The sequence below is a fragment of the Larus michahellis genome, chromosome Z (assembly GCF_964199755.1).
Source record: "Larus michahellis chromosome Z, bLarMic1.1, whole genome shotgun sequence".
NCBI classification, from domain to species: Eukaryota; Metazoa; Chordata; class Aves; order Charadriiformes; family Laridae; genus Larus; species Larus michahellis.
Genome location: NC_133930.1, coordinates 133,485 through 157,750, shown reverse-complemented (window position 1 = coordinate 157,750; position 24,266 = coordinate 133,485). Strand labels below are relative to the sequence as shown.

Sequence of the window (24,266 nt, the reverse complement as noted above, 5' to 3'; positions counted from 1 at the left end):
CAAGGGCACCATTGTCCAGGGGTTCCTTCATTCCGGTCCCTCTCCACGGAGGCGCCCAGCCCAGGCTGCCCTTGCTGCGGTACCTTTCAATTAAATCGATTATTTTATGCAGTCCCATGCCTGAGACGGCGTGTGAATGCTCAGGCAGCGGCTCCTCCTCTAACAGCCGCCACTCCAGCATCACCTTTTCTTCAGCCCCGTTTACCCCAGACCCGGGCTCTGATGAATTTCAGTTGCAAAACCGGTTGTCAGACGTTCTGAGAGGGGATGAGGAAGGTCCTCAGAATGCCCTGATGGATCTTTGATCCCAAAAGCTCCGGGAGCGTTTCACCAGGCAGCAGAAAACCCCAGCCGTATCTGGCAGACCAGCGAAGCAGCGTTTGTGATGTGTCCAGCACAAATAATGCAATAGATTTTGGGGAAACTGTTAAGTCGTGCAGCCGAGGATGCTTTGGAAAAATACAAGCCTGGCTCTGACATTCCCTGCAGACACTTTCAGGAGCCTGCTGAGGGCTCAGTATTTCAGGTCCATTACCGCGGGTGTCGGTTCTGTGTATGCAGGAATCAAGAGACACGTGCAAATTACGGGATTAAATATTTTACTAGGGTCTGTTTCTTTTGAAAACAGTAAGAATAAGCTTCCATTGAACATACGCAGTGAAGAGAGAAGGCTCTCATGATGGCGCTCGGTATAAAAGCAAAGGTAAAACTAAAAGAGATAAACAGGCCTGTGAGGTTGCTCGAGTTTGGGAAAATTATTGTTTTTCTTTTCCAGAAAAACAGAAAATCCTCAAACTGAGTTTTTTGTTGTTGGCTTGTTTCAAATAACCCAGTTCGGTTGTTTAGAAGAGCTAAACAGATTTTTGTACCTTTAATTTCTGTTCATTTGTTTTATGACAAAACCCTGAAAATGTTTTTCTTGGCAAAAATATCCCTCCACTCAAAAAGCTAATCTTAATTAAAAAGAAAATTCAACCCCAAATTCAATCAACTTTCTAAATCAGTATTTTTCACTGTAAGTTTAATCACCTAAAGGTCAAACTAATTTAAACTTTCATTAAGTCCATTATACCCAGTATGAAAATGGGAGCGTATGGGGAACAATCTCAAATGAAAGTAGCTCAAGGCAGAGCAAAGTGTGATCTAATGTGGAGACAGAGCCTTTAACACATGAAGTGTATAGAAGGCGTAGAATGTATGCAAAATATGAAGAATTGCACGGTGTTTGTGGTAAAAGAGGCTTGGGGGACTATTGGGCAACGAGGAACAGAGGAAGAGTCCGTGGTTTGGCGTTACCAGCCGAAGCTCACGGCCAGCGTGCTGGGCGTTACCTGCCGCCACGTGGGACTCGCTGACCAGGTTTCAACATTGCTTTGTGTTGCTCATCCTCAGTAAGCCCTGCATAAAGCAACAGAAGCAAAAACACCATAAACAGCTGAAAGTGGCAAAAGCTCCGTGTCGAACACAGAACGAGGAAACCACTGGCTTCCCAAGTTAATTTGTGCAAATGTGGCGGTTTCAGGGAGATGACCTGCTGATGACTCCCCCCGGTCTGGTGGAGCAGGGTCTGGGGGGACCCGTGTCGGTGGCTTCTGGAAAGACCAGGACTGGAGCCCAGGTCACCTGCAGACGCACTGCGTGTCACCGCCGTCCACGAGGCCACCGGGGAGGGCTGGGATGGGTCCGACACAGCAGCCTGGGGAGGGGAGGACAGTCCCAGGGCTTCCCGTTTTTAGTCTGGGCCACTGGGTCTGAAAACAGGCGGCTTCCTGAATTTTTCAATTTCCTGTCTTGAATGGCAGGGAACAATCAGAGTTTCCCAGGGATGGGAATATTGTGTTTGATGAGCCATTGCTCCGCAGAGAGCACGTGTGGTCGGTCTGCGGGCTGCTCAGCGAAACCCCTGATTGAGGCATGAGAATACTATTGTAAATTGAACAAGAATGCATAATTAATAACCCAAATAAAAGAATGAATCACATTAATCAGTAAAAGAAGATGCAATAAACTAAGACTAAACAAGGGAACAATTTAGCTCGTATGGATACACAATTGCCTTCAAACATGATTGTACTAGATAGTCTGCCCGGTAATTATGTTAATTCACATCCACGGTAGTTTCCATTGGGCACAGTTCAGTTCCAGTCGTGCGGGGTTCGCTGAAGGATCTGGCAAGTTCCTCACAGTCATCTCGGTTACTGTGCCTCCTGCTTCCTGGCACGGTTCTCCAGGCAGCAAAGCCATCACACAAGCTGCACCAGTTCCACATGACTTCTTCCATACCTGTCTCTGTCGTCCCCCTCTGGGACAATCGGCCCATCAGGACACGACATCCCTGCGCTGCTCACCCACCCTCACTTCACTGAGCCACTTACGCCTGAAGTTGAGTATGCATTTAAGCGTTCCGCCTCTACGTGGCCTTTACAGTTGTATATCGTCTCCTTCGGTGATTCACCCATCCTTTCCTCGGCACTGCCTCTTCAGGATGGAAATCTTCTCATCCATTAACGATTACAAAGTTGGCCAGTTCCAGGTGCCTTAGAGCACCAGAAAGATTACAGGGTCTCTGTGCAAGGAAAGAAGAAAATCCTGTAAATCAGCGAGTCACCTCACTGTCACCTGTGACAGTAAATGTACATGATATTGGAAACTAAAAGAAACGCTTTGCACAAGAGCTTCTATTTCAATGAACTTCAAGTGATGTTGGTTTGAGTTTGGTCATTTTACAGCCATTCCTCCCTCTTAAAAAATGCTGGAGCATCTTTTTTCCACGAGCTCTTGTAAAACATTTTTCAACCTGTTTGGTCATTTTAGTCTGGAGCAGCAAACCAGTTCTGTGAACATTTTCATGCTTTCTGTAAAGAAGAGAGATGCATTTTAACAGAAACTTCTTCTTCAGAAAAATAGTTCCTGTAACAGAAGCGTAACCACGACACCCTGGCTCCCTGGTCCAGCAGTTCGTGGCAACCCTTTTTACCCAGTAAAGCTTAGCAGGAGGACACACATGGTGAGGGTGAAAACCGCACGGTGTCATCAGCATTCCCTCACCCACCTCCTCCACATTAGTCAAAGCCCCCCATGTGCCCTCGCAAACCGCAGGCTCCCGCAGCAGGGACGTCCCTCTCTGTCACCGCCTGTGCCGTGGCTGGGGCTGTTTTTGACCCCTGACAAGATGAGGATCGGTCGTACTGGGCACCACCACCAGCAGCATCCGTCCCATCTCGGTCGTCCCTCACAGCCACCTAGGCCACCTCAGACCCCCCCACACACTTACCAGAGCCCCCCCACTCCGCTCTGGTGAGACCCCACCTAGAGCACTGTGTCCAGCTCTGGAGCCCTCAGCACAGGACAGACATGGGCCTGTTGGAGCGGGGCCAGAGGAGGCCACGGGGATGCTGGGAGGGCTGGAGCCCCTCTGCTGGGAGGACAGGCTGAGAGAGCTGGGGGGGTTCAGCCTGGAGAAGAGAAGGCTCCGCGGAGACCTTCCAGCCCCTGCCAGTCCCTCAAGGGGCTCCAGGAAAGCTGGGGAGGGACTCTGGATCAGGGAGGGGAGCCATGGGATGAGGGGAATGGTTTTAAACTGGAAGAGGGGAGATTTAGATGGGATATTGGGAAGAAATTGTTTGCTGTGAGGGTGGTGAGCCCCTGGCCCAGGTTGCCCAGAGAAGCTGTGGCTGCCCCATCCCTGGAGGGGTTCAAGGCCAGGTTGGACGGGGCTTGGAGCAACCTGGTCTAGGGCAGCCCGACTCCTCGGAGGGCTGAGCCCCGGGGTCACCACCCCCCCGCCGGGAGCGAGGAGGCGGGCGGGGGGAGGAGGGCTACCGGTAGCCACCCACGGGGGGGCCGGGGGCGGCCGCATCCCCGTCCCCGTGAGGAGGCGTCAGGCGCCGGAGCTCCGCTCTCTCCCGGTCCCGGCTCCGTATAAATGGGGGGGCGGCAGCGGGCAGCGCTTCGCCCAGACGGAGCCGGAGGGGCGGCACCGGCGGCGGTACCGGCAGCGGTAGGATGGGCGGAGGCGGTGGCCCCCGGCGTCCCGGAGCTTTGCCGCTGCTGGCGCTGGCGCTGCTGGCGGCTCAGGGCGGCGCGGCCCCGCTGCAGCCCGGCGGGTCCCCCGGGCTCACCAAGATCTACCCCCGCGGTAGCCACTGGGCTGTGGGTAAGTCGCCGTCCCGGCCGCGGATGGACGCTCCGCCGCCGCTCCGGTCACTCCCCCGCGCTTCGACCGGTCCCGGCAGCGCCTCGCCCCGACGGCTCTCCGTGCCCCCGGGGACAGTCCGGGGACAGGGAAGGGTTGCGACTTTTCCCCGCCGTCGCCGCGCCGGGCTGCCGGCGGAGCCGCCTGCCGGTCCCGGTCGCCCTGCCGGTCCTGGTCGCCTCCGATGCTGGTCGCCCCGCCGGTGCCGTTCATCTCCCGGTGCCGGTCTCCCCGCCGGTCCCGGTCGCCTCCCGCTGCCGGTCTCCCCGCCGGTGCCGCTTGGCTCCGCGCCGCGGGTCCCGTCCCTCCGTGCGCCCCGGAGCCGCCGCAGCGCGTCCCTGACGGTCGTCCCCGGTACCGGCCGGCGGTGGCGGGGCGCTCCCCGGGGACCGGCAGCGCCGGGGCGACCGCTTTCCCCCCTCCCCTTGGCGTGTTTTTTCGGTGGTCGCTTCCTACCGCGACCTCCCGTCAGCGATGCAGGAACCCGAACCCAAGGCCGACGGCCGCCCGGGGGGATGCAGTCAGCATCTCGGCGCGCCCTGGGGCGCTCAGATGGACGGAGGAGGCTCCTCCGGTGCTGCCTCTCTCCTTCCCCTTCCCGGAAGCCTCTGTTGCAGCCTAAATCCGGCTATGATTTCGTTCTGGTGACCATAAGACACGGTATATCCCAAGTGGCTCCAGTTTAGCCCCTCGAAAGGCGCTGGAACACAGGCTGGCACTACGGCTCCCGCATCCCGTGTCAAGGCAAGGAAAGTCTAAAACCTACCGCTTCTCCTTCCATTTCTTATTCCAGCAAATCCTAATAGGTGCCTCCCCTGGCAAAACGCTCGGTTATCTCTGTCCTGTTCTCAGCAGCATTTTCTCTGACAATGTAGAGTCAGAGGAAATTAATTGTGTGTGTGACACTGTGACAAAATCTCCGGTCCCAGCTGCGCTCCCACTTCGGCATCATCCAACCCCTTCCCTTCTCTCCATAGTGTCAGTCAATAACAACTTCCAGCTGCTGTCAAACAACCAAATCTGTACCTGCTTTGGTTAACTTCATGCTACCACCATTGTTCTTACAGGACACTTAATGGGGAAAAAGAGCACTGGAGATTTTCCTTATGTTTATGAAGAAGAAAACAAGACCCCGCTTTCAGCATTACCTGAAAATATCAAGCAGCTGGAAGACTACCTGCAGTGGGAAGAAATCTCAAAATATTTGCTACGGCTGCTGGAAGGGAATGAAAATAAAAGTGCTCACTTTTTAAAAGGGGGGCTTCCCTGGTATACCAGGAACACATGGGAGACAGATGACAATAGCAGCTGGAAAGATGTAAGTAAGATAAAACCTGTAAAAATACCTCCATATATTCAAATTTTGTTTTACAGTAACATACCAGCTTCCTCTAATTTGTGGATTGTCCAGAAAAGTAGCAAAAATGCATCTTGCGCATTCAGTGAAGTAAGACTCTGCTCTTGATTACAGATTGTCACTCACAGACGGTACTTTTTATGAATTAATTTGGTACCGGGCAAAAGCTCAGCAAGGGTTAAGCAGGTTTTAGTGTCTGCATTCCCTTCAAGTGGCTCGGTGGTTCCACTCTTCCCTTTCCCAGCACTTCATGCTCAGATGAGCGCGTTGGGCACCCAGTTCTGTGTAAACCCAGGAGAAACAAGCCGGTGTGAAAAGCAGGTGTGAGCCCCGGGGGCGGGAAGAAGGCAAATTGTGTATAAAGCCACACCGTGGTGACTGTCACCCTCGGTGGCCATTCTGGCTGTCATTTCCTTGCCTGGCCTGTGAGGTTGCCCGCCAGCGGACAGAGCGGCCGGTCGGAGAGTTTCTCCTGTTCCCAGCTGGGTCTTTGCCTCACACAAGCCTTTCCCCCGCAGCGGGTGGTACTGGCCACTGCTGTGGTCCTTTGCGGGCTTGCAAAACGAGCCTGTGGCTACCGATGCGCTATAATGTGTGCCTAGGATCCACCTCTTCTTTCCTCGGGGTAGCGTACTTATCAGCACTGTGTCACAAGGTAACAACAGATTCGCCCCGACTCTTTCGGAAAATCCCGTGAAATGCACTGGGAAGGGTATCAGTGAGCTTTTACAGAAAGCAATCAGTGTCTAAATGACGTAATGTAAATTGCAGAATTTACTAGAAAACTTTCCTTATAATGCACCAAGTGCAGTAATATTGATGGAGCTGCAGAATTCTTTTGGGTGGCATTGAAATAGAATAAAAAGGTTAATACACCCCCTTAAAGACATTAACGGGAAGATTTTTTTTCTTCCTATATTTTACTGCAGTACGGTGTAATTAATGTTCCCGGGCTAACTTCAGCCCAGTATTCCTCCTGAAATCCTGGTGCAGTGAAGTCAGTGCATGCTTTGGTTTTGACTTGAATTGCCCGTTAAATTAAGCCATGATTTAAGTCTCTTACACCACTGATATGAACGCCGCCCGGGGGTTTCTTTCTGGCGATGGCTTTACGACAGTGTTGCTTATAATAACTGTGATTAATACTACCTAAAAAGAAAACTATTTATCTCATCTTCGGCTCTGCAGTGTGCAGCTTTGTAATCAAATCAGATGAACAAATTCCATTATGCCGTGGAAAGAGGGAAATATTTTGACTTCTAAAAGTATCTGGTAATAAATAGTACTCACGAAGGCTGAAAGTTGCCTCCAGTAAGTTGAATTATATCCATATGCGTGTACTTTTACCCTAAATTAATATCCACATTTTTGTGGTCAGACATTGAATATACACATGGAATGGTGAGGTTATTGCCTTAAATGTATGGATTTCTGCAATGATTGATAAAAAAATTGTGTCTTTCATGTGACCAAGATATATGACAACTTGCAGAACCTCATTTTATCACAGAACCTTTGATTCCCAGCAGTTAGCAGTTATTTTGCCTACATCTTGAAGTAAAACATAAGCGTGAAAGTAATATGTGACCTTTCCTGCTGTTGGACCCAGATACGCGGTTATCTGCAGCCCAGATAAGATACGATGCTTTGCTTTTCCTTTGGCTTCAGCGAGTAAAAACCCAGCACCTGAAAGTTACGCTGTGTTTCTTTTTGAGATCTGCCTTCGGGTGGAGAGGACCTGAAGATGGAAGGGAATGTGCTTTGTGGGTTTTGAGGCCTGTGACCGTTTCCTAAACATTTAAAGAATGATAATCGTTATTTTTAATAAAGGATGCCTTGTTTATTTATAAAGGTGGAATCCTGATATATATATATGAAATTCAGTCATACACGTGCGCAGTGATACGAGAGCATCAATGACCTTTAATTTAAAATTTGAATTTTAAATCCCCAAAGCTAAAGGCTGCGGAAGTAAATAGGGCTGGATACGCACTTCAGGTAACTCGGTTCAAGGTCTTGCTTATTAGCTCAGATTCACCCAGTGCATTATTCGCCACGAATGCTCACGCTGTGCTGTACGTTTCTTCTCAAGAATAAGAAAATTCTTTCTGAAAGTCACCCGGAGTAGGGAAAGTGCCGCAGCTCACAAATAGCCAAAACAGCCAAAGCCGTGAGCAGAATAGTTCTGGGAATCAGGCTTAGGGTGGTGCACTTGAGTTATTTTCCTCTGTTTTCGGTTAACAACAGGCAAATGAAGGTCTTGCCTGCTCTTTATTCCGTGACTAAATTACAATTAAAGTAGTTAAGGGTCAGAAGGGAAATCTCTCCTGCAAGTTGGCCTAAGTGTAAAAGTAAGTTGGAAAATAAGCTTTAAATTGGTTCTATGACTTGGCTTTTTAACACTAATGAGCCACTATATAAATGAGATGGCAGCCAGAATTATTTGGGAGAATGACTTTCCTCGTCCTTTGGCAGCTGGTTGTTACGCTAACCAAGACAAATGAGGTCTGTTTTGGAAAGGTTATTAGGAATGTGTTTGTTATGTGAATACACAGAGGAGATATACATTAGGATTATTAACTTAGTGAATTACTTTTTTCAGGACCAGAGTATAAATAATATTTTTCTCTTTTTATCAGATGATGGACTATCTGCTTCAAGTTGTGAATGCGAAAGAGAGCACTCCAAGCTGAAAGAAGGTCTCTAAATCTTGAAGAAATTGAATACTTTCCGTAAGAGACTATTTCACAAGCACTTGATTGTATCAGATAATCAACAAGGTCTCTTTTCTGTAAACAAGATTTCCCTTGTGTAAAATATCTAAATACACATATTCTTGTATGTTTCGGCAATGACTAAACTCTTTACTTCATTTTCAAGGTTGCATTTTTCTCACTTGAATGGCTTTGATATATATAATTGTCATGGAAGGGTCTTCCAATTAATTATATGACTTACCTATCTAATCAGTTCATCTTAGTTCAAAACTACGTGACATTTCAACATTCGCAATAAATAGTACCAGTAAAAAGGCTGTGTTTATACTTTTATTTGAGTCAATAAAATGGAAATTGGCTGTGCCACAGCTAATAACAAAGAAAACACAGAATGATTAATTTTCCACTGAAGCTCTTCTCTTTCTTGAATCGCTCCCCGGTCCGTAGTGTTTTTTCAGCAGAGGCAAGCTGCCGCTGCCCTCCTGAGGTGTCAGTGGGACAAGGACGGGGCAGGTGATGCCCTTCCACCGGCAGGCAGCCTGGAGACCCCTGAGAGATGCTCTGCCTCTGAGTGATGTGCCCGCACCACACTCCTGACCGCATGTGAGCAGGTCCGGTACCCATTGCGTGGCCACACGGGAGCAAAGGAAGAATGTTGCCTCCCAGGAGAACGAGCTGGCGACATCTTTTGTGGGGCACAGCGCACTGAGCAGTGCTTCTTGCTCACCTGTAGTTCTCTGGCCTGGGCAGCCACACCATCAGCGGCCATGACAGGAGAGATGGTGCTGCCACCCTTCCTCCGAGGAGAGCACCGGCAGACCAGACGGTGAGGATGAGATGCACAGCTCAACACGGAGCAGGAGAAGCAGGCCTGGGTAAGGAGGTGACACTGCTCAGCACTGGGGGGGCCACCCCTGCAGTGCTGCGTCCAGTTCTGAGCATCCCAGTACAAGAGGGACATGGACAAACTGGAGAGAGGTCAACAAAGGGCCACAAAAGATGATGATGGGGCTTGGAGCATCTCTTCTCTGAGGAGGGGCTGCAGCTGTTCAGCCTGGAGCAGAGAAGCTCAGGGGTGTCACCAAAGGGTATAAACACCTGGCGGGAGGGCACAGAGAAGGGAGGACCAGGCTCATTCCAGCGATACCCGGTGACAGGCTGGAGGCAACGGGCACCTCTGAGCATCAGGAGACACTTTTTCACTGTGGGGGCGACTTTAGCCCTGGCACAGGTCGCCCAGAGAGGTGGTGGAGCCTCCATCCTTGGAGACAGTCAAAAGCCATCTGGACGTGGTCCTGGGCAACTGCTCGTAGGTGACCCTGCTTGACCAGGGGGTCGGACAAGGTGACCTCCAGAGGTCCCTGCCGACCTCAGCCACTCTCTGAAGCGGAGGCGAATTAGTCAAATGCACGTTTTTGCACAAACAACCGCGTTGGTGCAAACCCTCTGCCCGACGCAGGGGCCACCGCGGAGGCTCCGTCCGGCTGCGGACCCCGCGGAGCCGGGGGGGCCCCGGGGCAGAGCCGGCGCCGGCCGCCTCCAGCAGGGGGCGCCCTCGGACCGCGGAAGGGCGACCCGCGCCGGGGCGGGGGGGGCGGGCGACCCGCAGGGTGCGTCCTGGCCGCGGGGCGGGGGTCCCGGGGGGTCCCGGTGGCCGCGGCCGCGGGGGGAGCCGGGGGCCGGGCCGGTCGCCCCGGGGAAGCGGCCGGGGACCCAGGCGGGGGTGTGGGCGCTGGGGGTGCGCCGGGAGCGCCCCCCCCCGCACCGGGCACGGCGGGGTTCAAACTTCGCCGCGCGGGTGTTTCTTGCCCGCACCGGGGGCGCTGCACGTCTTCTCAGGCAAAAGTGCGGAGAAAAAGGCACCGGAGTGCCCATGGCAATTAGTAGTGCTAGTAGTCAATTAGACCTCTAGTGATTACCGGCATGCTTCCTTTGAGATATTCTGAGTCCCAGGGTAAATCAGATTTCTCTCAACATCCCAACCTATGCCAGCCAAAAGGAATACCCAGTGTACTTAATTGCTGTCCCAGGATTTTTATAACTTAAAAAATGCTTATCTTTTTCAATTTTGCCTTTCTCTTTTTGTCCCTGTTTGCCACCTTGCCTGAAGACAATGCGAAGTTTTGCCAGGAGTTAGGACTAGCACTTCAGAAACCCCCCCAGCCCCGCTCATGTGGTGTGCCTGTCTTTCCTCCCCTCTCCCCAAGGCCCTCTTCCCTCTTGGAGGAAGGACCTGCGACAAAGGCCGTGTGAGAAAGCTCCCATGCAATCTGGGTTCTGCCATCAAGTGGTTTAATTTTGGCTCAGTGCAGGGCCCAACAGGGACGGCAGTGCCAGAAGGAGACAGAAAGGCAATGGACAGGGGGAATCCCCAGAAGAGCAGGAGAAGCAGGAGGCAGCTGTTCCTGGGGCAGGGTGGGGGGCAGGCTCTCGGTTTCCCATCGCGGTATAAATTACCCACGTTACACAAACTGCAGCGGCTCAGCCGGTGCCACATTCCCTCAGGGATACTGGGCCACCCCCGGAAAGCTTTGCTCGCACATTTGAATCCACCTTCCCTTTCCCGACCTTGGCAGCCATGAAGGTGGAGTGGAGGGGGCAGCTGAGCAAAACGAGAGGGACGGCACAAAAGGTGTCTCAGAGGCTGGCTTTGGTCTTCCTGCGGCCAAAGTCACTGCAGTGAATCCGTGCGCGTGTTGTACAGCCAAGAAATAAAAAGAGAAGCAGCCCGGCCCAGAAGCCAAAGCACTACCCGAAGACTCGGGAGATCTTCGTACAGCCTGCGGGTGGGATGCCGAGCACCGGCACTGCTGCTGTGAGCAGCCTCGGACCCAGCTATGGCACCGAAAGCCGAGGGGGTCTCTTGCAGAGCCTGTCGTACGCGCCAGGCACGTGTGGGTGGCTCAGGCTACCTGAGGGGTCTCCAATGGCTGTAGGGGCACGAGGCGACGCAGTTAGGCCATCCCCGTCTGAGCTGGGGTGAACCATGTTTCTCCGCGCCTCAGTTTCTCCGCATGTAAAACAGGGGCCCCCCCCTTACCCCACAGAGGCAGCATCAATCAACTGCAAGGGTATTTCGTAGGCGGTTACAGGGAAGGGACGGGGACATGGGGAAGGGACGGGGAAGCAGCATGTTTGTGACCAATTCATCATAGACTGGCCACGCGAGCCACCCTGTCTGGGAGTCGCACTGCAGCCAGTGGAGGCATTTGAGCGAGAACAAGCTGCTGGCGAGCCTGAGGAGACCTTTGTGTAAAAGCATTGCTTCAAGCTAGCATCCCCTCCATGATGCTCCGATTCGCCCAGGGGCCCGTCGTTTGCTCCCTGTGCCTGCCTCTGCCAAGATGGAGTCGAAGGAGGGACATCGGACCTGCCTGCCCTGCTCAGCGGCGGGACGCCATCCTCCCTTTGCCTCAACACCCCCTTCTGGATCTGTGGCCAAAGCTTCGGCTCTTACCTCTTCTTGCCTCCGTCCAAATTTCTGCTGCCTCCATATAGACTGTCTCCGGAGTGCCTTGCCTAGCTGACTTTGGCTGCATTTCTACACAGAACCAAACGTTTCAGAGCTGATTTCGCAGTTCTTAGTGGGGCAGAAATGTCATATGACAGAGGGGTGGCTGCCAAATGTCAGCCAGTTTTCACATCACGCCCTGGCGGAACACAGAGATGCTCAGAGAGAGGAGACACAATATTCATTCCACCGGGAAAAGATCGTGATGTTATCGGAGTGACCAGTGTCCTGCTCTAACCAGCTTTTCATGCTGATCGCTTTTGTTTGTTTTATTCCGCCATTTTCGGCTACGATAGGATTTTGTAGATAGGTACTCTGTGGTGGGCAAGCTACTGAAGGAAGTTGCTGAAGTCCCACGGTTTATAACCCACGGCATCAGTGACACGGGAAGATGCTGATTGCATGAAAGAAAGAACCTGAGTGTCCAGCCCCAAACCCCTGTAGCTGAAGGGAAGCACCTCAAATTAATGCCCATTGGAGTTGGACCTCGTAGTATGCCCCAACATTCTGAAACGAAGAAAGATGTAGCCAGGAGCTTTGAACAGATACTTGAGATTTTTCAACAGTAAGTAGTTAAATGTTCTTACTCGAAATCCCTGTCAGATGTGGCTGAGGCAGATGGAAAGGAGATCCTTCAACCTTCCGTCTCGCCTGCAGACATCGACACATCCTCCACAGAGGAAGGGAACAGCGCTGCCCTCAGCCCCAACACCTCCTACAGACATTGAACTGTGACCCAGCTCTGCGTGTTTTCGCCTTGCGGGGGCCAAGACCCAGCGTTTGTGGAGCGAACACGGCGTCCGTCCCATGTCTCCAGCGGGGACGGCAGCTTCTCCCAGCCCCGTCCGGCAGGGACCGGGGTTCAGCCCTGGACACGGAGCTGGTCCTGCTCCACTGGAAAGCAAGTGAGCCAAACTCCATGCCAAAACACTTCTTGGCTTAAGTAGGTCACGTGTCTTTGGTAGTTCTCTTGAACACTGACAGGATTTTGAACAGGGGTGGGAAGGAAGACAGATTAGAAGACACTTTCTGCCGAGAAATCGTGCCATTGAGACCAAGTTTCGTGATGGCACTTTCCTCATAATTATTAATTCAGAGATCTTCAAAGCTCTTTATAGCGATTGCCTTCTCTCCTGCATAGCTCATGTTTTTTTCAACGTTTTCAACATTTTTTTATGTTTTGTGCAAAACTTCACACTTCTGTACGTTACGCCTGGGATTTCTGGGCTGGGCCAAGACAGCCAGGCCTAACGGGAAGGCTTCTCACGAAAAACAGCCCACCTCTCTGCATTTCACATCTTAATGGGAAATCACCCAGGATTAACCCCATTTGCCAGTGAAGCCATCGCTACAGGTGAAGCAGATGCAGAGACGGGGATTTGATTTTACTTTTCCAGAACTTTGAAGCAAATGCAAAGTGGACAGTTTAAGGGCTTGCATAGTATAAAGAAATGTTTATCCATCCATCTTCTCCCCAGTTAAAAAACCAGGAAGCTCAGACCAGTCATGTGGGATTTACCTGGGAATGAACTAAAATAAAACACAGTTAAGTTCAGCCTGTTCAGCCAGTGAAAGGCAACAGGGAGGGAAAGGGGAAAGAGCTCCTCAGTGTCAGGTGGCGGGAGAGCCCAGCTGGACCGGTGGCAGACCCACCAGCGAGGTTTGTCCCCCGTCCCGAGCCAGTTGCCCTGTGTCGGGAGGGGAGGAGTGGGAGCCCCAGGAGCAGGGCTCTGTGCCCACGGGAGGGCAGCGAGGGTTCCTCGCCAGGTAGCCATCCCTCCTGGCCATCTCTCCAGCGTCTCCTGGGGCAGCCCTTGCCCGCTGCCCCGTGGTCAGGACACTGAGCAAAGACCAAATTACTCCTGGAAAAACTCTAAGAAGCATTTACAGCCTCACGAACCCTACATACTTCCAGGAGCAGCCACTACCCCTCACAAACCCTGTCCTGCACCTCCACCTCTCCCAGAGGTGGCATCCCATTTTCTGGCATTTCCCCAGCATTCACCGTCTGCGCTTGTCTCATTGCAAAGGAGTACATTTCTTAATATTTCCGCTGGCAGTCTTTTATCGGTATTATTTTTCCTTAGAACTCCAGATGTTGCAAAGAAGTCAAATATAGACACTAAAAATACTGTCTTGCTAATACAGTTTAAGCAAAAGAAGAAATAGATCATTCAGAAAAGGCCAGGCTAATAGCCTTAGCAAAGTTAGAGTAAAGAAGTGGTTAAGGATCTAGATGATTTAATCCAGTTTTAAGAAAAGGTTTTACAGTGAGCAATTAGATGCTGTTTAAGGAATTAATCACTAATGGGTCATTAACTCTGACTGCTATTGTACAGTTAACAAGCCGAGGCAGGATTATTAGACTCAGCACCCAATTAAGAAGGAGAAGATATTTACAACAAAATGAACAAATGAGCTTTTAAAATGGAATGGGACAATTTGAAAGAAAGTGTAGGAACAGAGAAAACCGGACTGGGTACAAGAAAGGTATGAGTTTGCATATGCTTCTGTCCCTTTATTTGTTTGAAAAATATTTACCTGGCTGTGCCCACTTAATGTTTAGCTGGTTAAAATATTTATTTTTAGCAGTAAACTCATAGCTTTCCTTCAAGGACATGACTGCGCACAGTTTATCGATTACAGGGTTCACATGTTCAACATATAACAAAAGATCGGCTTAAATGTATGTCAATAAAACACGGCTTGACATAATCTTTCGGTTTTCGCTCACAGGTGTTGGATCAGGAGCTTAATATAAGTGAAGGGGCATCTTCAGCTGCTCTTTCTGCCGTCCTGTCACTGTGCTGCTGTCACTGTTAGTCTCTGACTGCCTCAAGTAACCGAGCGTCAGTGCTGGTCACGCGCTCACCAAAAACTCGGGGGGGGGAGCTTTCCAGTGGCTTTGGATACAGAAGAACTGGAGGCAACAGGGAGGAAGGGCAGCAGCGTCGAAGCATGGGAGAGCACCACTGAAATCCCGAGGGGCTGCGCGTTACTCATGAGCAATAAGCACAGGTAAGAGCTTCCCGGCAGCAGCTGAATGTGCTCACAGGCAGGAGGGTGTTCCGCATCAGGACCGCAGCCAAGCCATGGCAAGTGGGATTGCTCCTGCCCCCGCCAAGGACGAGTGTGCGGAGCCTCCGCAGTCCCCCATGGACATAGCCCCGGGCGGGCAGGCACTTCCCAACCACGCCAAGAGACGCCAGGGGAGATGCACCTTCTTGCAAGCCCAGCATCCTCAGTCATGCAAACATGGCTCACCTGTGAAAGGACCGCTGGAGTAACACATAAAAACTGAAGCAATACAGTTTTTGTTCTCTTTCCCACCAGAAGTTTACTTAGGTCTCCTTACTGGAAGTTAGCAACACATTTCCCTGGTCCCCACAGCGGTAGCACTCTCTGCTCCTGACCGCACGGCGTTTCTTTGCCCGGGAAGCAGAGCTGCGTGCTGGGGAGCTGGGCTCCGTCGCGGACACGCACGGAGCAGCACAGGTGGGTCCGGAGCCCAGCGTGAGGGTTTGGCCCCAGCAGGGCTACATCCCCCCTGGCTCAGCAGGGACCACTTGCTGGGGGTCCCTGCAGCCCCTGGCCCTGCGCAGCTCGGAGAAGGGAAGCCCAGGGGCCCGGGCACAGCGTGTGCTGCCGTCCAGAGGCAGGTCGGATCTGCAGGGAGGCTGGGGGAGAGGAAAGGGCATTTCAAAATAGAGGGATTCCTATTATTATCCTTGAAAGAAGCTCTCCAGACAATAGGTGGGGGCTGCTGTGGACAAGGCTGTGAAGGGATGTTTAGAAACTGCTGTCTAAGGTTAAAAAGCTCTCTGAAGTGAAGCTGAACAAAGCTGACGTACTTGTTTCTGACAGGACTCTTAAAAGATACGCACAGATTGTGAAAATATAATTAGATGCCAGCCTTTGTCTGGCCACAACGAGTGGGAAATGGTGAAAGGAGAGGTCTCCCAGTCTGCATTGAATCATCCCCAGGACACAATGAGGGCGCTTGTGCATCCTTCTCTCTTCCCTAATGAGAAACGTTAATTGCCACAACCTCCAGAGTGTGTAGAGCACCCCGTGCCCAGCGGAGGAGAAGGGGTGTTTCATTACAGCTTCTCAGCCCCATTACAAGCAGTAACGGAGATAATGGAAAATAAAGATGCTGCAGTTTTAGTTTCGGCAGCCTGGCGATGGGCATGGGTGGGGGCGAGCAGGGCCCAGCGCCGTGCCAGCCTCCAGGGGCTGCTCCCAGCAGGACGCAGCCAGCAGGACCCCCCGACAGCTCCAGACACCCAGCACCCCGACAGCTACCGCCCCTGCCCCCCGCGGCACCTCCAGGTCCCCTCTCCGAGGGGGCAGCAAGGGGACGGCACTGACGCCGGCCCACTGGGGCAGGGGTGGGCAAAGCCCGTCCCAACCTGAGGTGGCCCAGACTCCAGCCCCCGCTTTCCGAGCGAGGACCCTCCCGCCATGGGGCTGCACCCCCGGAGCCCACAGCCAGCTCGGGCAGGGTCCCACTGCTGGGGCGGCGGGAGGAGGGACACAGCCAGGCCTGTCCCACCCCTCTGGCTGCAGGGTCCGGTCCCCGCGGCCCACCCGGGTGCAGAGACACGCTGCACAGCCCTGATTCACGCAGGTGGTGCCACTTCATGGCGCAAAAGCAGAAAACCCTCCCCAGGCAACGCAGGCCACGGTTCCCAGCCACCTCACACAGCGCTTCGCCCTACTGCAGCTTTTATTGCAACTATGGCGTCCAGCCAAGGAGGGAGCGCAAAGGAGACTGTTTTCCTAAGCTATGATCAGGGTCCTTACTCTGCAGGGCATGTGGAAAAGGGAATTAAAAGGACGGCAAAACACAAAGCAAGTCAAGGCATTGGGGAAAGGCTGGTGCAAGGGACAGCACTGCCATGCCCAGCCATCCAGGGGAGACGGAGCAGGGCAAGGGTGTCCCTTGGTCGTCCCAGGATTGGCCTTTCCCTGCGGGATTCTCCCAGGTGCTGCGGAGGGAGTTCAGATTGTCTGCCAGGGTTTTCCAATGGACTGGATGTGCTCCTTGGCTTTCATCCGCAAGGCGGCAATGCTGGTGTTGCGCGGGTCTGCCTCGTCCAAGGGGAACTTGTCCACAAAGGTGGCCCCGCACTGGTAAGGTGGCGGTGGTCCCATGGCACCCAGGGGCTGCAGCGCGTGGGTCACTGCCGGAGAGTTCAGGAATGGCGGTGGCGTGTAGCTGCTGGGCAGGCTCTGCGGCGAGGCCACGAAGCCGGGCAGGCTCTGCAGGGCCGTGCCGCTGGGCACTGGCGGGCTCAGCCACGTCTCCAGGGGCAGGTTGCTGCTGAGAGGACCCATGGGTGTTCCCTGCGGCGAGCGGTTGAAGGAGAGGATGGGTGAGTCTTGCAGCTTCATGGAGGTCACCTCCAGCTTCTCCTGCCGCCTCCACTTGGCCCGTCTGTTCTGAAACCACACCTGTAAGCACAGCTGCGTTAGGGCAGCACAGGGGTGCCATGCCGGCTCTGCCACGGCCACAACGGGGCACACAAAACGGAGCCACTGACACGATGGAGCCACAGACGTGGCGTGCCCGGCTGGGCCGGGGCAGGAACGGGATCAGCCGGGCTTGGTAGCCCTGGGCTCGGCAGCCCCGGGCTCGGGTGGGAGCGGTGCCGGGGGAAAGCAGCGCGGGGAGTGCCCGGCGGCGGGGCCAGCCCGCCCGGATCGCCCGCCCGGCTGCTGGCCATCCGCTAGCCACCCGCTGGCCGACCGCTAGCCACCGCCCCGGCGCACAGCGGCCTCGGTAGCCCCGCGCCGGGACACGCCAGGCAACGGGCAGCGGCGCGACCCCGCGGCTGCCGGACGGAAAACGGCCCCGGGCTCCGCGGTGTCCCGCCGGCCGGGCCGGGCCGGGGCCGCCGCGTCGGGGCCGTGGGGCCGGCGGCAGCTGCAGGGACGCCCGGCGGTGGCCGTGGGGCCACTCAGGCGGTGCCGGGCTGGGTTCACGGCGCTCCGGCCGCCGGGATGGCGGGTGCACGCCGGGCCGGGGGCTCCCGGCGCCGGGAAGCGGGGCTGCGCCCTGCCGGGGCGGGCTGCGTGCGGCGCTGGCGGCGGCGGCGGGGCGGCCGGAGCGCGGCCCGGGGCGGCGGGTCGGGCGTTACCTGGACGCGGACCTCGGGCAGGTTGACCTTCATGGCCAGCTCCTCCCGGCTGTAGACGTCGGGGTAGTGGGACTTCTCGAAGGCGCGCTCCAGCTCGTGGAGCTGGTAGGTGGTGAAGGTGGTGCGGTTCCGCCGGTGCTTCTTCTTGGGCTGCTCCTCCTCCGACGGCTTCCCTTCGCCGCCGCTGCCGGCGGGCAGCTCGGGGCTGGCGCTGCCGGGGCAGTAGGGCTCTGGGCGGGGGAGACGGGCGGTCACCGGGGGGGCGGTCTCCCCGCGGGGCTCGCCCGGGGGCGCGGAGGGGAGCCCCCCGCCCCGCTCACCTTGGAAGCGCTCGGCGCGGCCCGGGGGCTCTGTCGGCGGCGGCTCCCCGGGCCCCTTGGGCAGGCAGAGCCGGGCCCCCCGCCTCTCCGCCTCCTTGGCGCTGCCGGCGCTGCCGTCGGGCGGGAAGGGGCCCAGCAGCCCGTCCTCCTTGGTGAAGCCCAGGATGGCCTCGATGCTGTGCAGCCTCGACGGGTTCCCCCCGGGGCTCCGCGCCGCCGGAGCGGACAGCGAGAAGGCGCCCTCGGCCATGGCGAGCGGGGCGGCGGGCGGGTGCATGGGGCGGCCGGCCCGGGGCCCCGCCGCGGCGCTGCGGTCCCGCCCGGCCCCGGGGCGGCTCTGGCGAGCTGGCCTCCTCGGGGCGGGGGAGGAGTGCCGGTGGGCGGCGGGCCAGGGGGAAGGCGAGGCCCCCGCGCCGCTCCGGCATGGCGGGGGAGGCAGGGCATCCCCCGGGCCCCGCCGGCAGCGCCCGCCGCCCCCCCCCCGCCCGCCCGCCGCCCCCCGCCCCGCCCCGCCGGCCCCGGCCCCAGACGGCGCCGGGCGATGCCATCCGGGGCCCCCGGGGCGGGGCGGGCCGGGGGCCGGGCCGGGCGCCCCGCCGAGCTCCGCCGCCGCCGCCGCAGCCCCGGGGCTGCGCTGCCCGGGCCGGGCGCCGTCGGGAATCTGCCGGTTCGCCGGGCGCGGGGGGACGCAGCCGGGACAGGGGCTCCGCGGAGGGGCTGGGGAGGGCCCGGAGCCCCGGGGGGAGGCCGGGGCCGGTGGGCAGCGGGTGCCCCGGCGCTGCCGGCCCTCGGAGTCTCTCGGCAGCTCTCTGGCTCGGCGGCTCCAGGCGACGTCCGGCCCGGGCGCTTTTTGAGTGCGACGGTTCCACCGGTGGCCTCCCTAAAGGTGAAGGGCAGGAGGACGCCGTGGCAGCGCTTCGTGTGTGCGCGCAGGGTGAAGGGCACTGGGGGCAGAAGCGGATGCTCTGGTCCCCCGCCGGGACCCCTGCCCGGCGCCTGCCGCCTGCAGAGCCAGGTGTAGAGACCGAGGGAAGGAGCGGGCTGTGGGGAGGATGAGCTCTGGAGACACCTGAAGGAGGTGGGCTCGGCCTTTCAGCCTTCACAAGTCTGGGGAAAGCGCAAGGCAATATTTCTGAGGGAATTTTCCAGTGTAATCGGTATAGGACAGACCCCGTGAGAAGAGCTGGTTCTGTGACCCTGTCCCCTGCGGTGGGAGTGTGGCTGGGAGGCTGCAGGGCAGGGCACGGCTTCATGGGACACCTGCCCAATGCTCCTGGAGGTAAGGCAGAGCGCCACATCCCACACCTTACTTTGTGCGTGGCTTGGTGGAGGACGGGGACTCAGCACAGTTCTGACCAGGCAACAGCATCGTGTCTCCTGCCTCTAGCATCCTCCTTCCTGCATCAGTATGTTCCCTGCATTTCTCTTTCTGCCACTTTATCACTTTTTATGCTAGCACTTGCCAGTTCCGCTGAGGCACCAGCCGTCTTTTGTCCCGGCTGGTTTAAGTGACAAACACAGTGACATCCAGAGTGGTTCTCAGCCTGCACTTAGCTTTGAAGGATCTTCCATTTCAGGCCTGAGGAAAGTCTGTGTGAATGAAGAACACCACTGGTGCTGCTGCTTCTTCCATATATGTTAGCTAGTCTAATAAAAGGCGTGACCTCTCTCAACAAATCTTCATTTTTGCTTCCCCTCCTGCCCCAACAAGATGCATTTTGTGTAGATTTTTCCAAAGGAATCGCTTCAAAACAAAGATTGGCAGTGCTTGCCTCTGCCGGTGCCCACACCCTTCTAAGGTTTATGGTCTGATGTCCCAAACTTAATTTCTTTTAGAAGTGCTTAGCTCGGCTTTTCCTACTTCAGGTGAGGTTTGCCTTCACTAGCTGCTTGGGGGGGGGGTGTGGGGAGTGGGGGGGTGGCGAGGGGTGGGAGGTTGGGGCCGAAAGAACTCAGCCATCCGTTGCCAAAGAGGGAAGAGGCCAACAGAAGAGACAAGAGAAGGTTAGTGTGGCTTTTGTGCGCAATATGAAAAGCAAGTCAATACCATTGTAGGGGCATTGGAGGGTACTCAAAGCAATCAGCCAGGGGCCATTGTGTCCCTTTAATCTACATGTGTATTTCCCAAGAACTCTATTAGTGAAGATGAATGAACTGTGCAATGTCCCTAATTTCTTCTAATTTGGAGCCTGGGTTTTACGGCACTCACAACCAGCACAAAACATGCCTGTCCCTCCAGAAGCCCTGGGCAAACTCAGGAATCGTTTTTGCTTGTTGTAGCAAAAAAAAAAAAAAAAAAAACGTGAGACAAAACCCCTTTAGCCAGACTCTGCTGTGGCAGCAAGTGCCATAAAGGGCATTGGGTCCTGCTTTTAGGGCACCTGTCAAAATGGTCGAATACAGACAGGGACAAGGCTCAATTTTTTTGCTGTCAATCACAATGCAAATGTACAGCAAAAAACCTCCCCCTTCCCCCCCAAAGCAGGGTACGCATCCCACACAGAACACAGCAGACCTTCCTCCCTAATAGAGAAGGATCTTCCCTCGGCAGTGGATGATTACAGTTGCATTTGCCATATGGAACTGCGTTTGCCGCTGTAGCATCCTTCTTGCAGGGGAAAGGAGTTGTGGAAAGAGGAAGCAACTCCCTCAGTCACAATCTCTAAAAAAATCTGAAAAAAACCCCTGTTCCAGTAGCAGAGCAGAGAGCAGCTCTGCCTATTCCATCTCCAGATCCAGCACGGACTGTGCTACCCTGACACGCGCGTGAGGCATCGCACTGCTCGGGGGGGAGACAAAGTCTAAGGATTCCTCTGGTAGTCGGAGACTCGCACAGAGAGTGTAGGATGGCAAGGAAAGGGAACCGTCTGTATGTTTCCCTCTGGGGCCGTTCGCTCAATCCTCTGCTGCCACGGATTCCCCTGGATGGGTGTTGCACTGGCGTGAGGCCTCAGGAATTGGTGCTGTGGTACGCGGCAGCTTCTCAAAGACTGTTTACCTTTGGAAATTTACAGGAGCAGCAAGGATCAAATTTGAGAGTGTTCATTGGGGGATGAAATAGGTGGGATTTGCTACTTGCCTTTCCAAAAGATAGCCCCCCCCAATTCCATCACCTTTTTAAGGTTTTTTTTGCAATGTATTATTACAACATTTACTGCTGAAATTATGTTTGGAAGCTAACAAAAATTCTCAAGGTAGGCAACATCTAAAGCACATTTGTCCGCTAGCCTCCCTTCCTGCGCATGCATAGTGAAGACTAAATCAGGATAGTCTTGATCCTGTGGGGGCTGTTGAGGCACATGTGTGGGATGTGGCTTCACACAATGAAATCGCCACCATAAAATGCCGCGGATCCTTGCTTCCTTTCCTCCTGCCTTTTCTTTATGTCAAGCTGAAATAATTGCTGCCTTGCAGAGCAGCCATTTGAAGCTGAAGTCCCGCTGCAGGTGGGACGTGGCTCTCCGGAGCAGTGGTGTGCAGCAGGGAGCGCCGCCCTGGGGGAGGAACGGCACTTTCAAGGTCAGACAGCAAATCTGCAAGGGGTGGGATGGACGAGGGGACAAGGAAAAGGGGGAAATATTCACCCAGCGGGAACCTGTGTCCTGCCGCAGTTTGCATACCCGGTGCCTTCCAACAGATTGTTAAAAACCGACAAAAACTGGCCGTGCTTTTTTTCTCCCCAGAAGTTCCCAAGTGCGCAGGTCAAGAGCCTTCTTGAAAGCACGATGCATGAGGAAGCTGCCGCCTCCTCCCGTCACTGCATCACTTGTACCTTGACCGTCACCTGCTTTTTTTCCTGGTGAGACTTTTCTTTCCCTGCCCCTGGGAGGGCTAGTTGTGTTCTCTCCACCCCGACAAGGTGCTCAGTGGCAGCAGCAGCCCCACAGCGAGCGGTGCCGCAGCCTCCCTGGAGCACGCAGTCCCCGTGCCCGTCCCGGCTGCGGGTGGCCGCGGCTTCTCCGGGAAGGGGGCAGCCCATTCTGGGCCATGAGCAGCATGGACCTGGTGTGAGGGCTCCGACATGGGGCTCACCACGCTCGGCCGTCCCTCCAGAGGCAGGGAGCGCAGGTTCATGCTGTAAGGCTATATTAATGCAATCCTTCTTTACTTGTTTTCCAATTAGCCTAATTGAATTCGGATTGCTTAAAAGTGGGCACTAGAGACGTTTATCTTGATGGGATGACGGCCTTGAGCTCCAGCGATCCTATTAACTATAAGAACCCCAAATCCCAGGTAGGGTCCGTCCAGCAGCAGCTCCCATGTGACGCTTTAATCTGCTGCTCTTCCGTGTGGTGCACACACACACACACACACACAGAGACACACACGCACCTACGTGCACACACATGTCCCTAAGTGTGTGCACATATGTCCTGTTCCTGCACACATGTGCACCAAAGTGCATCCCCGTACGCACACGTGTGCAGTGGCTGCCTCTGAAGGCTCCGGCAGCCTTGGCAGAAAGGTTGTTCAGTGCGAGACATTGGAGAAAGACCTTGGAGAAAGGTCTTTCCTCTTTTTCTTAAGCCTTTCAGCAGAACCAGTGTGCCGTCTGCCACCCCGTTCTGCTCCAGGCAGCCCCGTTTTCTGTCCCCAGGGCTGAGCATCTGGAGGAGACCTGCATGGCCGGTGATGTGTTCCCCGTGTGGCCCTGCCACCTCCTACCCGTGTGCCCCTCCAGGCCCGCGCTGGTGCCCGAGGACAGGGACAGCCGTGGGAGGGAGGGATGAGCCCTGCGGGTGCCGTGGGGAGCAGGTCAGCCACCTGCGGTGCGGTGAGGGCAGGACAGACCCGCAGCCGTGCCCTGGCCATCGCGCTGCCCTGCCCGGCAGCTCGCGGGGGCGTCTGGGGACACGGCGCCGGGGGCCAGGACCCACCATGTCCCACCGCTCCTGCTCCCAGCCTGGTGCCAGCCCCAGGCCCCCCCCTCCCCAGCCCTGCTCCCCTCCGCCAGCCCTGACGTGTTTTTTGGAATCTCATTAATCGCTTGTTTGGTGATTCTGACTGTACTTTCTTCTCTGAACCCTTAAACCGTGAAAATGCTGATCCTATATGTGCTGACGAATTTAATTAGCTCCTTTAAACCACCAGATGCTTTCAGTAAGATTTTCAGGATGTCCCAGGCACATTTTAATTCAAAGGTCGAAAGCCTTAGGCTTGTTTACTTTGGTGTTTTATAGATAAGACAATTCAGCCTGTAAAGGAACAGAACCGTATGGAGACACCTACCGGGTTTATACAGATACAGAGGGAAATGGCTTGATCAAACCAAAGGCTGATTGAGCTGAGCTGGCGACTATAACTGCTTTATGTAAAGACCTCCTAAAAGAGACCACTTGTCTTTCCCCATAGATAATTAAGTTCTCTGGTGACGTGTAAGAGAAGGATCTCAAGAGACAGAAACGGGACCAGAACTCTTGGTGGTTTTAGGCAGTGTTTGAGACTGAGTTAGCGTTTGCTGGCTCTGATGCTTGATAACGCACTGAAGAAATGACCTGTTACAGTGCAAGAGCCACTGACATCCCTCTGAACGGACCAGGGCATCCTCTGGAAAAAACAAGGAAGGTAAACTTGACAACTTCTGTGTTTCTTAAGTAAGAAAGAAGTGAGCAAGAAGAAAAGGCATATTTTCTTGGGACTGCAATGGGGAAAATAATCTGATAACAGGTTTTCATACAAGTCTATGCAGCTTATATTTGAATACTGGCTGCTGAATGAGCTTTTCCAAGATGATCTCTTGCATCCGAGAACCCCCCTACACAGGGCTGTCCCACGGAGGACAGGACCGACACCTGCCACCTCTCCCTGTCCCTAAGCTGGTAACTCCAGCGTCACTGCCAGGGAGCCATATTTCAATGAATTTGTGCGAGGAGTGTTTTTAGAAAGTATTTGCCTGTGTGCTCACCGGTACATTAGCAGGAAAATGGTGAATGCTGGGATTCTATAAAGGATTCTAGTAGAAAACAGATAAAAGACATACAAATAAATGTATTAGTGCAGATTAATAAAACCTGATCCATATA

General features: G+C 54.8%; 2 protein-coding genes across 3 annotated transcripts; one reads left to right on the top strand and one right to left on the bottom strand.

Annotated features, from left to right (window-relative positions):
- The first annotated feature begins 3,913 nt into the window (after positions 1 to 3,913).
- GRP (gastrin releasing peptide) lies at positions 3,914 to 8,678 on the top strand. The gene is made up of 3 exons (XM_074569720.1): positions 3,914 to 4,156; positions 5,263 to 5,513; positions 8,192 to 8,678. The coding sequence occupies exons 1-3, from the start codon at positions 4,006 to 4,008 to the stop codon at positions 8,243 to 8,245; spliced, it is 456 nt and encodes a 151-aa protein (XP_074425821.1). The 5' UTR covers positions 3,914 to 4,005; the 3' UTR covers positions 8,246 to 8,678.
- A 7,769-nt stretch (positions 8,679 to 16,447) lies between these two features.
- Positions 16,448 to 18,693, bottom strand: RAX (retina and anterior neural fold homeobox). 2 transcript variants are annotated; one of them, XM_074569826.1, is made up of 3 exons: positions 18,244 to 18,693; positions 17,924 to 18,153; positions 16,448 to 17,237 (listed from the first exon to the last, which is right to left on the bottom strand). In XM_074569826.1, exons 1-3 carry the CDS (start codon positions 18,518 to 18,520, stop codon positions 16,785 to 16,787), a joined length of 960 nt encoding a protein of 319 aa, XP_074425927.1. In that variant the 5' UTR covers positions 18,521 to 18,693; the 3' UTR covers positions 16,448 to 16,784. The 2 variants fall into 2 exon arrangements, with proteins under 2 accessions (XP_074425927.1, XP_074425928.1); XM_074569827.1 differs by having other exon boundaries at positions 17,936 to 18,153.
- Between the last annotated feature and the right edge of the window lie 5,573 nt (positions 18,694 to 24,266).